This window comes from Sabethes cyaneus, chromosome 2 (assembly GCF_943734655.1).
Source record: "Sabethes cyaneus chromosome 2, idSabCyanKW18_F2, whole genome shotgun sequence".
Classification (NCBI taxonomy): Eukaryota; Metazoa; Arthropoda; class Insecta; order Diptera; family Culicidae; genus Sabethes; species Sabethes cyaneus.
The window spans coordinates 8532757-8545613 of NC_071354.1; the positions used below are offsets into that span (position 1 = coordinate 8532757).

The 12857-nt window shown below is 44.6% G+C and overlaps 1 protein-coding gene across 1 annotated transcript in view; it reads left to right on the top strand.

Moving 5' to 3' along the window:
- Window positions 1-12857, top strand: part of LOC128733603 (homeobox protein 5) — a 44789-nt gene that overhangs the window by 6875 nt on the left and 25057 nt on the right. Inside the window, exon 4 of the mRNA XM_053827321.1 lies at window positions 10349-11402. Within this exon, the coding sequence (XP_053683296.1) occupies window positions 10349-11402 (1054 nt within the window). The remainder of the gene's footprint in view (window positions 1-10348; window positions 11403-12857) is intronic.

Consider the following 12857-nt stretch of genomic DNA (forward strand, 5'->3'; position numbering starts at 1 on the left):
AAAGAATTTATCCTAAGATGAATCAATCACACGTGCGACAAACTCGGTCCCGAACAAAGGCCATGCAAAATAATAACCTCACTTCGGACGATGCTGATAAGGTATCGAGTTGTTCTTCCGAGAGCTCGTTTATTCCATCGATGATTGATATCGACGGCAGAGAAGGACAGGAATGCATCCGATGCAATCGACCGAACAACGCAGAACGATACATTGTGCAGTGCTCGAACTGTAACCGCTGGTGCCACTTTACATGCGCCAATGTAAACACAGAATCGGTACGGTCATCTAGTTTCGTGTGTGGATGTGTAACAAACGTTGTCGGACGAGTACCGAGCGTAATTAGTGGCATTTCGGAGACTTCCAGTGATCGAAAAACTAGATTGGAACGAGATCTTCAGCATTTGCAGGAAGAACAAAAACTTGTGGAGGATCTAGAGAAGGAAAGGATACGTGAAAACGTAAAAAGCTGGAGCGCGGGAAACAGTTCATCGCGAGGAAGCATGAATTGTTGAGTCAACAAGACGATGATGAGGTGAAAAGTGTGCGCAGTAGCCAACGAAGTACGCAACGAACTGCAGGTTGGGTGAAGCGAATTGGGATCGCAGAGATTTCCGGCGAGGATGTCGTTGTGAAGACATCTACGCCCCCGACTCTAAACGACGATCAACTAGAGAATGCATTTTCGAGTAATGCGCAGGAAATACACCCCTCTTCTACCCCGTTAGGTACTCCTGCAGCTGTTGTTCCTCAAGCCGTTCATAATGCTACGGAATTAGAGGACAAATCGATTCCGGGTACCGTTCAAAGTCTATCAATTCAAAATCCCGAAGATTCAACAGCTGGCACTGCAGGAAATGATGATGGCGGCAAACTACCCGATTTGTCCCACGTCAATCAAAAGCAGTCAAAAGCAGCAAGCGGCCTTGCAATCAGATACCAATCTTCTAAAAACGCAACACAGCGAAGAAATCGAGCTGCTGAAGAAACAGTATGGCGAGGAAATCGATAAACTTAACAGTCGTTACGGTCCTCAGCAAGCGGCACTACGGGATACGATAAAACACCTGGAGAAAGAAATCGAACTACAGCGTATATCGGCGGTAGATTTACGCAAGCAGTTTGACCAGCGTAACCATTGCTACGCTGAGCTTCAACACCAGGTGGTAGACCTGGAAAATGAAATTCGCCTTTTACGGGAAGCAGAAAAGACATCGCAAGTTGCGTGGGATGCGGCCAACGAATCGCAAAGGACGGTTTGGAGCCTTGTTACCGTTCGAAAACTTTGCCCCATAAAACCCTGTGAGAGCGTTCAGAGCCGGAGATGAGAAGAACTAATATACTGGAGATCATGATGAATGCAATTGAGATCCATGCTATGAAATACTATTGCTACAACTATTGATTTTGCTATAATTTTAGGGTATGCTATTTTTGCCATGATGTAGAATTAAAATATTGTAAATTAAATAAATAAATACTAAAGTATATAGGATACAGGATTAAAGATAAGGGAAATAGTTTAGTAATACGATGGGCGGCTAACGGTCAATTTAAACATATTTATAAATAACACTCACAATTAGGGTTTACACAACACAAAACACTCATAAAATCTGCCGGAAAATGGGGATAATGGAAATAGGAATAAGGACCATGCAAGAAGGAAAAAGGGAAATTGGCTTAAGATAAGGGGTTATGCTGGTTAAGTTGAGATAGGCTCGGTCATTTATACTTGAACAAGTGATCACGAAGGTATGAAAAGTCGATTAAGTGACAATAAGAAAAAGAACGTGTACTATTTAACATAAATTAATTAGCCTCAGCAGGCTCTGAGTAGTTATTCGAAATCAGGTAACTAAGAAACCAATTTATCACTGTGACCGAGTCTCAGAATAACCTGCCAGCTCTAAAACCAGCTATTATTCCCTACAACAGACCCAGCAGGTTGTGGTCATAGATTGTGGCCGGAATAAGCCGCAGTTCTCGCAAAGTGCACCAACTCCATGTGGTATGATCGAATCCGATTAGCAGCAGTACCCTTTCTGGTCGACGCAGTCCCAGAATAGAGCAGCACACGGTAGATCATCAACGGCATATTCATCCGTGCAGCACACATTGCCTTCCCCGAAAGCATCATCTACCCTCGCTTCACCGTTAAACATCGCCACGTAGGGGAATCGAGAGAAGCAGCGCTCCTAGCAGGAGGAGAGATTCACCACCGTTCATCATTCCCATCGGCAGATTCCGCAGCCGGCCGGCACTTCCACACACACAAAGAGATTTTGTAAGTTAGTTTAGTCAATAAATTAATCAACCGTAGAGTGAGATCTTTTCCATAAGCCGACTTGTGTCCCTGATCGTGTCAAGGAGCCGACCTCGAGAAGGAGAGTTTCCCTCTAGGTCGAGCTAGCCGTAAAAAGAGACCGTGAGTGTCCACCCCGGAAGTCCCCAGTGGTTCGACCAGGGACTTGGGGTAGTACCGGGAGACCCGTCCGGTCACCGAGTAATAGCCTCGCGAGTCGGCACAAGAAGAAGTACAAGGCAATAATAGGGCCGGTAATGACAGGCGATCGGTGTTGGCCCCAAATTCGAGGTTGGTTCCCCACAACACACTCGGGAACTTAGGGCCGTCTCATCAGCAGCTAGCGGCTAGACAGGTAATCACCAAAAACCTACCAGTTTTCTCCGGAGATCCAGTCGACTGGCCACTTTTTATAAGTAGTTACCAGAATTCCACGGAACTATGTGGTTACTCCGATGCAGAAAATCTTCTTCGGTTGCAACGTAGCCTTCGAGGTGCCGCCAACGACGCAGTCAGTAGCTTCTTGCTTCACCCGTCAACGGTACCTCAAATCGTGTCAACATTACAGCAACTCTACGGTCGTCCGGAGCAGATCGTCAACAACATGATTTCGAAAGGTCGAACAGTTCCACCACCAAAAGCGGACAGATTGGAAACGTTGGTAAGTTTCGGGCTTGTTGTACAGAATCTTTGCGGGCATCTGAATGCTGTTGGGTTGGAAGGACACCTGTCTAATCCAATTCTGCTGCAAGAGCTGGTTGACAAGCTACCAGCAACGGTGAAGTTTAGCTGGGCGTTTTACCAAGATCAAGTTCCACTAGCAGATCTGCAAGTGTTCAGCGACTACATGGGTAAGGTATTATCGGCAGCGAGCGGTGTAACGCAACATGTGGGCGTCCCTCACAAGTTTGTGAAAGAGGAACGGAGTAAGCCGAAGGAGAAATCGTTCGTGAATACGCATATTCCGACAGATTAGCAGATAGGAAAGCGCCACGAGGAAGCCGAGAATGGTGTTCCTAGCGACAGAGTACAGAAGCCGAGAGACTGTGGTACACGTAACAAATCGTGTGTAGTCTGTAATCGTGATTGTCATGGGCTGAAGCAATGTGTGGCTTTCAAAGCTTTGGACATCGATAGTAAGTGGAAAGCAGTAAAGACACATAGACTGCGCTCGCGATGACTCATGCCACACGCACGTTGGCCCTGCAAAGGAGAAATTTGTGGGGTCAATGGGTGTCCGAAACGGCATCACCGGTTATTGCATTTTGAGCCCCCCGCAGAGTCGAATTCTACCGGTGCAGTAGTTAGCGTACATCGCCATTTGTCATCTTCAACGCTTTTCCGCATCCTTCCGGTTACCTTGTTTGGGCAAAATGGTCAGCTCAACACGTATGCCTTCCTAGACGACGGATCAGCTGTGACGTTGGTAGAATCCATCGCAGACGCGCTTGGAGTCCGCGGTGATGTGGAAACTTTGCACCTTCAGTGGACCGGAGGAATCAACAAGAAGATAACTGAGGCAGAAGTCGTCACAATAGACATAGCTGAAATGGGTGGGAGTAAACGGTTCAAGCTTACCGATGTATACACCGTCGGAAACCTTGGACTCCCCCAGCAAACGTTGAATTTCACAGAACTTGCAGGCCTATGGCGGAGCGACGCTTCAAGTGTCTTGAAAAACGATTGGCACGGAACCCAGCCCTGCATGTCAGCGTTCATCAGCAAATTGTGGACTTCAAATCCAAGGGATACATCCACGAAGCAACGACGCAGAAGTTGGATGGCTACGATCTGCGGCGCACTTGGTACTTGCCGATTGGAGTGGTGGTCAACAAGAAGAAGCCCGGTAAAATCAGAGTAATCTGGGACGCAGCAGCGAAGGTGGATGGCGTGTCGCTTAATTCAATGCTGTTGAAAGGACCAGATCTTTTGGCACCGTTACTATCCGCATTGTTCCAATATCGGCAACGACAGTTTCCGCAGACGTCAAGGAGATGTTCCCGCAAATCATGGTTAGAGCACAGGATCGCAGCGCACTACTGTTCCCGTACAGGGATTCCCCCGAGTTACCGATGAGTATCATGGTCTCCGACGTAGCAATCTTTGGTGCGGCCTGCTCACCAACGCAGTCTCAATACAATAAGAACGCTTCGGAACACGAGTTGGAGTTTCAACGTGGAGCAGCGGCAGTGATAAAGAAGCACTACGTGGATCACTATGTGGACAGTTTCGATACTGCGGAAGAAGCGATTGAGGTAGCCAAGGAAGTAATCGAGATTCAAAGACGAGCGGGGTTCCATATTCGCAACTGGATGTCCAGTGACCGATTCGTGTTGGACAGCTTGGGCGAGGCGCATCTGAAACAATTGAGGGCCATGCTACCGGACAAAGAAACCGCATTCGAGCGAGTACTGGGAATGGCGTGGCAGCAAGACGAGGACATCTTCACGTTTTCGTTACAGTTTTCTGAGAGAGTACAAAACCTACAAAGCGAGAGATGCTTCGACTCGTCATAAGTATTTTTGACCCTTTGGGATTGGTGGGATCGTTTGTTATCCACGGTAAAATCCTCATTCAAGAGGTCTGGCGCTCGAATATGAAATGGGATAGCAGACTTCCAATGAATATCGCGACGCGTTAGATGGAGTGGGCAGCAGCACTCAAACATACGATTCCTCGTTGTTACTTTCCCAACTACCATCCGGATAGTTTCAAATCGCTTGAACTTCACGTGTTTGTAGACGCGAGTGAGCAAGCTTATGCAGCGGTTGCATATTTCCGCATCGTGGATAATGGACAGGTCAAGGTCCCTCTAGTCTCGTCAAAGACGAAGGTGGCACCATTACAAGGATTATCGATACCACGAATGGAATTGATGGCAGCATTGCTGGGAGCTCGATTGCGGAAGACTTTTGAGGAGAGTCATTCGTTGAAGATACGCAAAACCTATTTCTGGAATGATTCATCGACAGTTTGCACCTGGATTAAATCAGACGTTCGAAGGTATCGGCAGTTTGTAGCCTTCAGAGTGAACGAAATTCTGTGGAGTAAAAAGCACCACGTGAAGGACAGAGATGTTGAAGAATTAGAACAACTATTCCGAGCTAATGACCTGCCGAAATGTCGGGAGTACAACACATCACACCTTTATTGATTTCAAAGCAGCTTACGATACAGTCAATCGCAACCAGCTATGGCAGCCGTGCCAGCCGTGCTCTGCAAAATATCTCAATTCTCGGCATTTTATTGGCAAAGCACAGAAGACGAATCGATTTGCTCTCACTCAGTCGGATGTTACCGTCTCCGACGTGACGAGTTTTGTTTCGTTTTTGCAGGGCTTTGCTGCTTTGCTCTGCCGGCGAGTGAGCATCAGTTTGGTCTCATCTTTCTTTTTCTGCCGGTGCGCTACCGAATGCATGCTCTCAAGGTCACGAAGCAAATCGTTCCAGTCCATATAATTGCCTATCGCCTATTATCTTTGTGACACGGAGCGAATAGTCTCGTGTGTTCAGTGTGCGAAGAAAATATTAGCTCTACTTGTCGTTGCGCTCCTTCTGCGCAAGATGAGTGGTCGTAAGGGTGGAAGAGGAGAACAGAACAGACAACGAAAGCAACTTGGTCGTTGCGAGAAGCAGATTGCTCTACCTCTGTATGCCTAAGATGAGCAAAATGAAGCCTGGTTTAATGCGCATTTCGACGACACGCTCGTATCCGTTTGAGGCGTTGCGAAGGTTGAGATAAGGTGACGGCTTATCCTGTATACATTTCAACAGTGCTCTTAAGGGGATGGGCCGATGAGCGGGCATCGAAACGAGAGGCACGATTTTCAGCAAGGGTAGCCAACTCCTAGGCTTTGTAGATGACTTTCATATCTTAGCGGTTCATAGCGGAGGTCAATCTACGCCAGACTGAAAGCGGAGTCTAGTAGGTTTGGGCTAAAAATAAATGCGTCGAAGAAGTACACGAAAAGAAGAAACTCAAAGGAAACAAACAAACACGTTACGCGGGTCTCCCACGGACGGCAAATATTGACGACGAGGAGCTAGAAGTGGTAGATTAGTTCGTGTATTTGTGATCGTTGGTGACCGCGGACAAAAACAGGGAACCAGCGGCGCATTAAAGTGGGAGTGCGAGTGGTCGTGGGTTCGAATCTTTGCAGAATCAAACCATTCGATGTCAAGTGGCTTTAGCATGGGTTTATTCTTAAGCCCCCCTCATTTTACCCTTCCTTCATGCTTAATTCTAAGTTTACCCACTGAAGCCTCCTGAAAGTGCAAAAGTCCCGCCTATAGTTAAGTGTACTGGTCAGAGGAACGAATGAGTCCTCTCCAGGGACGGCTATAATATGGGATAGTACTGGCAGTGAGGAATAAGTGGATAAAGTAGGTCAAGTTTTGAAGGAAGGGTAAGCCCCAATACACACAAGCACGCATAAAATTTAATAAGCACATCGCTCATTCAATAGGGATTATAGCAAAAAGAAATGCAGTGCAGGTCATACAGCAAACACCCGGCCGATATCACAATAGATCAACTATACTGGTCGCAGTGCGCAGTCCGTCCAGGAAAAAAACCTCCTATACTTATTTTACGGCCTAGTAATCTCACTCTTAGCCATAGTCAAGCATATTGCACATAATGATTCCGATTTGATTCCACCACATCAATAAAAAAAGCCATCAATTTTGATGCGCAAACCACGTACATTCTGATAATAAACCATCGTGCGCTCTTTCTTCGTACTACGTGTAAGTATGGTGAGGGTAGAAGCATGAAACCGTTGAAAGGCAAAGACACGTCCGGCAATATAATGTTACATAATGAGAAGTACTTGCCTGAATCCGGAAGATACCTCCTACAGTTCTAACGGCTGGACCGGACGACTGTGATAACTGCAGATTGCAGGAGGCTCGACTGGGCCGGACGGATGAAAGGCTTCCGAAATACCGTACGCATTTCGTCCCGATAGAGAAGAAGATCCAGCGAGTAAAACTGCGGTAGAGCGGTTGCATTGGTCGGTGCGAAGAATGCTAAACTCCGATGAACGGTCAAGAAGCGAAAAATATTTGTAATTTTTACGGTACTTGCCAGGCATTACGGGTTGTAAGGCTCATACTTTGGGACCAAACTCAGCACCGAGAAAACCAACAAGAACACATGCAGCATAACATTAATCTACATTAATCTACATTAATATGACTATTTTCAGTCGTAAATAGATTGCTGTTACCAAAATTCATGGAAGTGTGCAACTTGAGAGCCAATTGCAACCGCTGTGGTCACTAGACGTGGAATGATCCCTACTTATTTCTAACTTCTACCAGCATAGAAAGCAGCGTAGGGGTCTCCTGCCGTATTAAGGATTCCTCTTCACTGTACTCGGTCCTGGGCTACTCGTCGCCATTTTGTTGAGCATCTCAACACATGTAAGTTGGTTTTAACCCAGTCAAGACATTTGTCACGCCGGACCCCTCTATTCCTGATGCCGGTGGTCGTCCGGCATTCTTGCGACGTGGTCCGTATACCAGCCAGTAAACCATAAATCGTATATCAATGTATGAAAATCATCTTAAATATCTCTAAATAAAAACGAAGTCGTACACAAAGCTTATTAAATCGCGCCCTAGATTATATACAATCGTACAAAATGATGAAAACTGTTCCACATGCGATTTTCATCACAGAGCTGTATAACATTATGGAACTAATCATGTTGAGTCGGATGTCATCGTATACAAATACTTATGAATGTGAATTGATTACACATAATCTGCAGTACGTATATCACCTCCAAAATAGTACGCATGTGCTAGTTTCGTGTACCTAATGCGATTTTTCTGGATATATATCAGTACAAATTTCTCATTTGTTACTTTGATATACGTACGAAAATGTTTACTGGGCATTGTCTACCAATTTTAACCCGGTTTGCGATGGGCATCTCTCCAAGCCTTGCCTACAGAAATGTTGCGAATCGAGCGAGAAGTCAACCATGCTTACTCACACGCGAAAGAGTATGAGAAAAATAGCATTCAACACTTACGCCGCACACGCAGGCGTAAAAGAAACAGCCGCCAGTGCTGTGTGAGACATTTTGCTACGCACACACTCGCGCACACCCATCCTCGCCATTGTCTTCCTGCATAGCTTATTCCCGAGGCAAAAAACTCGTGGGGAATCAAATGCCCGTCAGGCTGGTGGCGCACTGGGATACAAATTTCGCATTACTTTTTCTACTTCGGGAGTGCGGGAGTTGTTCGTTAGAATGAGTACGCGTGTATGAGAAAATCAGACCACACGAGTGCGGGCTTCGCAACACTGGCCTACAGCCCCTGGTTCATACGCCTCTGCCGCTCTCCACTTTACGTTTGTACTCCGCCAAAAATAGTCCACAAAACGTTTTGTTCAAATACGGCAAGTGCACGTATGTCTTCCGTAAGCAAAGTTACTGTCTCAGCTCCGTAGAGAACTACCGGTCTGATTAGCGTTTTGTACGTCGTCAGTTTCGTCAGCGGCGGCATATGCCCCTTGATGGAAGCGTCTTGCGGATACGTCGATACGTCGTTGAATCTCCTTACTCGTATTATTGTCGGTGTCGGTGACCTCTTCCACTAGCTCCAGCGTAGCTTTGATCTGCTACGTCAGTTTGTCCGGTATACCGTTCTCGTGAATTATCGGCCATAGCGTCTGCGCTCGACTGTATCGTATGTCGCCCTAAAATTCACGAAAATTTGATGTATGGGTACAACATTTCTGGAGGATGTGTCGGAGAGGTAAAATTTTATCCGTAGTAGCACGGGTCCCCATAAAGCCCACCTGGTACTACCCTACGAAGTCTTTTACTATTGGGGATAGCAGAGGTAACAAAATCTGGGAGATCACCTTGTAGATCACCTTTTATGCGTTGATCAGCGTAATGCCGCAGATTACAGCAATCTATAATTCTTCGGCTGACCGATTTCTCGCCGTCTCTGTTCGTGGAATGACCCATATATCCTAGTTTACTGCAAAGAGAATCCAAATACTTCAAGAATATGTAAAGAATGTTTGTGTGTTGTTTTGCAACTTATTAATTTTTTATTAATTCAAATATGTTGTTAAAATAAAATTATAAAATATTAATACGAGCGCGTGCGAGCGCTAGCATTCATAGGTTTATTTGATAAATTCGAAAAAATCATAAGTTTGTCTTCAGAAGTCCGAAGTACCAACTTTTATTAATATTTTATACCCAAAACAACTTACAATATATCAATATAGGAAGAATTTAATATGTTTCTATTGAATTATCAAATAACAGTGCCAACAATTCTTCATTATTAGGAAAACGCTAATAGCTTTTCATTTCGAAAATTGCCCGATAAAAGTTTTTGTACTGCAAAATAGCAGACCGCTGAAGTGCTAAACCGGTGCTTGACATCTAAATAAACGAGTGAAAGAGCGTATGTAACTAACCTTGACGTTGAAAAAAAAACTTGGATGAAAACGCTGAACAAGTAGCCTCCATCAATCCGAACAAAAAGGAGACGCATGGTCGTTTTTCAACTTGCAACACACTAAACTTCTAATTATTCCTAAGACTTTGGAAAGCTATAATTTTCCATTTTTTAAACATTAAAAGGAAAAATTTCACATCGACTAGTATAATTACTACAGAAAAATTCCAGATATGTAAGTGAATTGTAAAGAGAAAATCAACTCAACACGAAGCGATTTTCTTTCTGCCACTCAAAATCATTTGATATGAAAAGCAGATGAAGTGTTTATAAATTATTAACAAAAAACTACATTTCACTGATTCGAAATAAATAAAACTCTCATCAAATGAAATTACTTAACGAAAGTTCATAAGCTCCGCTTCATGAAAGTGGTGCTCAAGCGCGGATGAAGCGTACACTTGCTTCCGTCGGTTGCAGTCGAAATTCATTATCCAAAGTGTATGTTTTCATCACCAAAACCGAAATTAACACCTCCCATTCTTCTTTCTCATGTTCTTTTTTTTTCTGCTCTCTCTCTCTTCCTTTACCGCATTCATTCATTCAGGAATCGCCACCCAGTCCATCCTGGCCATACCCGTGGGGCAACAAGTGATTTCCAACGTGAGCAGCGAAAATTTATTGCAGTGTTTAAATTTTAATACCGCCGTCGCGAACAACAATAACAACGCCAATAATAGCAGCTTCGCCAGTGATATGTTGAATCATCACCACCCCCACGCCCACGCACATCCGCTGCACAGTGCGCACCATCCGGGGAATGCGGCCTTTGCGGCAGCAGCAGCGGCAGCAGCCGCAGCCGCCGCAGTGGCAACCCGCGAGTCACCGGTCACCGTTAATAGTCCAATCAGTACCACTAGCCTACTTACGAACCCACTGGCATTGGCTGCGGCGGCAGTCGCCAGCAGCAACAATCACCACCACCACCATCATCATCTCCATCATCACCAGCAGCAGCAGCAGCAACAACAGCACCAGCAACAGCAGCAGCAACAAACCAAGCATTTACACTTTAGCCACCAATCACCGACGGCATCGTCGTCCTCCGTCGGCGGCGGTAGTGGCCGATCAACGACACCCTCGATGACACTGCACTCTTCCGTCGGTCACGCGACGGTAGACAAGATCCGGAGTTTGTCCGCTCTCGAGAAGGCACCGTCGGAACGATCCACACCGGAACTGCATCGGATTCGGTTGGAATCACCGAAGCAGGCTGCATCGCCCATTTCATCGTCGGCCGTCGCACATCAATCGAGCGGTTCGCGACCACCGAGTGGTAGCTTCACGTCCGTGTTCGAGAAAAGCCCGCAAACCAACAAACGGAATCTATCGCCCAGTATAGCGCCCTGCACCGTGAGCAACAGCAATAGTAGTAACAGTAGCAACAGCAGTTGTAGCAGCGGTAATAGTAATGGTAGTTTGATGAGCGGAATCAACCACACTAGCAATAGTTGCAACAACCCTAACAACGTCAACAACAGTTGCAGTAGTTCCAGTAATAATAACAACAACAACAACAACGGATTAGGTCAGATTCATGTCAGTAAAAATTTAACGCTCAGCCCGCAGCATCATTCACCGTCGGAGAGTGCAATCAGTAGGTGAGTGTACGTGGAATCGGTTCCAACTTTAGAAGATATTAGAGTCATCAAACACGGTGCAATTAGATTGGCTGTAAATTATAATTGCACCGTGACTCTGACTGATTGTTGTTTCACTGATAAAATTATAATTTTGATTGGTAATATTTAGATCCATTTTGTTCCATGGTAGATGATAATGCGTCTCCATTTCTTTTCACTCAATGGAGCTGCACGATCATCGTTTATATCGTGGCGTGCGTTCAATTTCGATTTATCGGTCGGCTTGCTCTGATTAAAAACTTGACAGCATTCGTCCTTTAATATTTTCGGAAAAAGAACAAAAAGCTGTAATTGAAGAAAACCCAACGAAGCATGGTCGTAGAAAAATCCAAAAGTTTGACTATTATAGCACATTTTTAATTTCGGTCCATTACCTACGCTTTTTCAGTCTGCAGCTCGAATAGGCAGCTCCATTAAACATTAAACATATTCGAATCCGTGATAGAAGCGCAATTTTATAATTGTTTCTCTCAGGACGTCCGTTATAATAAAGCAAAGTTGCTGTCAGGAATAGAATCTAGTTTGTTGACATCAAACAGATAAATTTCAATTCACCACAACTTTGACATGGTTGCTTGCGAGCGTTTCAATTGTTAGTGTTTCAAGACATAATTATGGATAATCAAGCAGCCTTAATCCTGTATCCCCTATTTATCGGCTTTGTTAGAAAGCTGCTGTTAAGCATTAAACTCCATCGGGTAAAGCTTTATTACTTTACTCATCATGCTGAACCATCAAGCTAGTAGATTCAAAGAGCAAAACGGTAGTGCTCCGAAGTTATCAAGCAAGGTAGAAAGGCCTTGCCCTTTTACGGAGAGTTTGCCTGCGTGGGTGACTTTATCTTCCTAGACCAAGGCTCATCTATAATACTAATCGAGCAAAGCTTGGTAAAGTAATGTGTCAATTAACGCTTTATTTTCCTCTTCTGAAGAATACTAGAATTAAATAAAGTCCAAACCTCCCAACACAAACTATGAATTAAAACAATTTAGTTATCATGTTTACACTGGACAATGAAAGAGACGAATATAATTTATTAAAAGAATACATCAGCATTAAAGATACTTTAATCGAGACGGACATCGTTCTCTGACCGGACTATTCGGAAAAAGTCTATTTTTTTGAAACCATATTTCAATGGCCTTATTTGACAAGTATGAGTTGCAATCATTTTTAAAGTTTTTGTCACTCCCCCCCCTGGAAATTGGCTTGAAAAATCGGGGGGCAAAAAAAATAATTTGTAGGATATGAGTTGATTTTTTTTATAAAATCAATTGTCTGTGGGCTCTACAGCCTGAAAAACTTGAAAAATTAGTGTACGAATTGAGTTAACGCTTCTAGCATGAAATGTCGACTAACTGTCAAACAGAACGAGTGAGAGTTCATTTTCCTATGCTGCTCCAGCAAAAAATA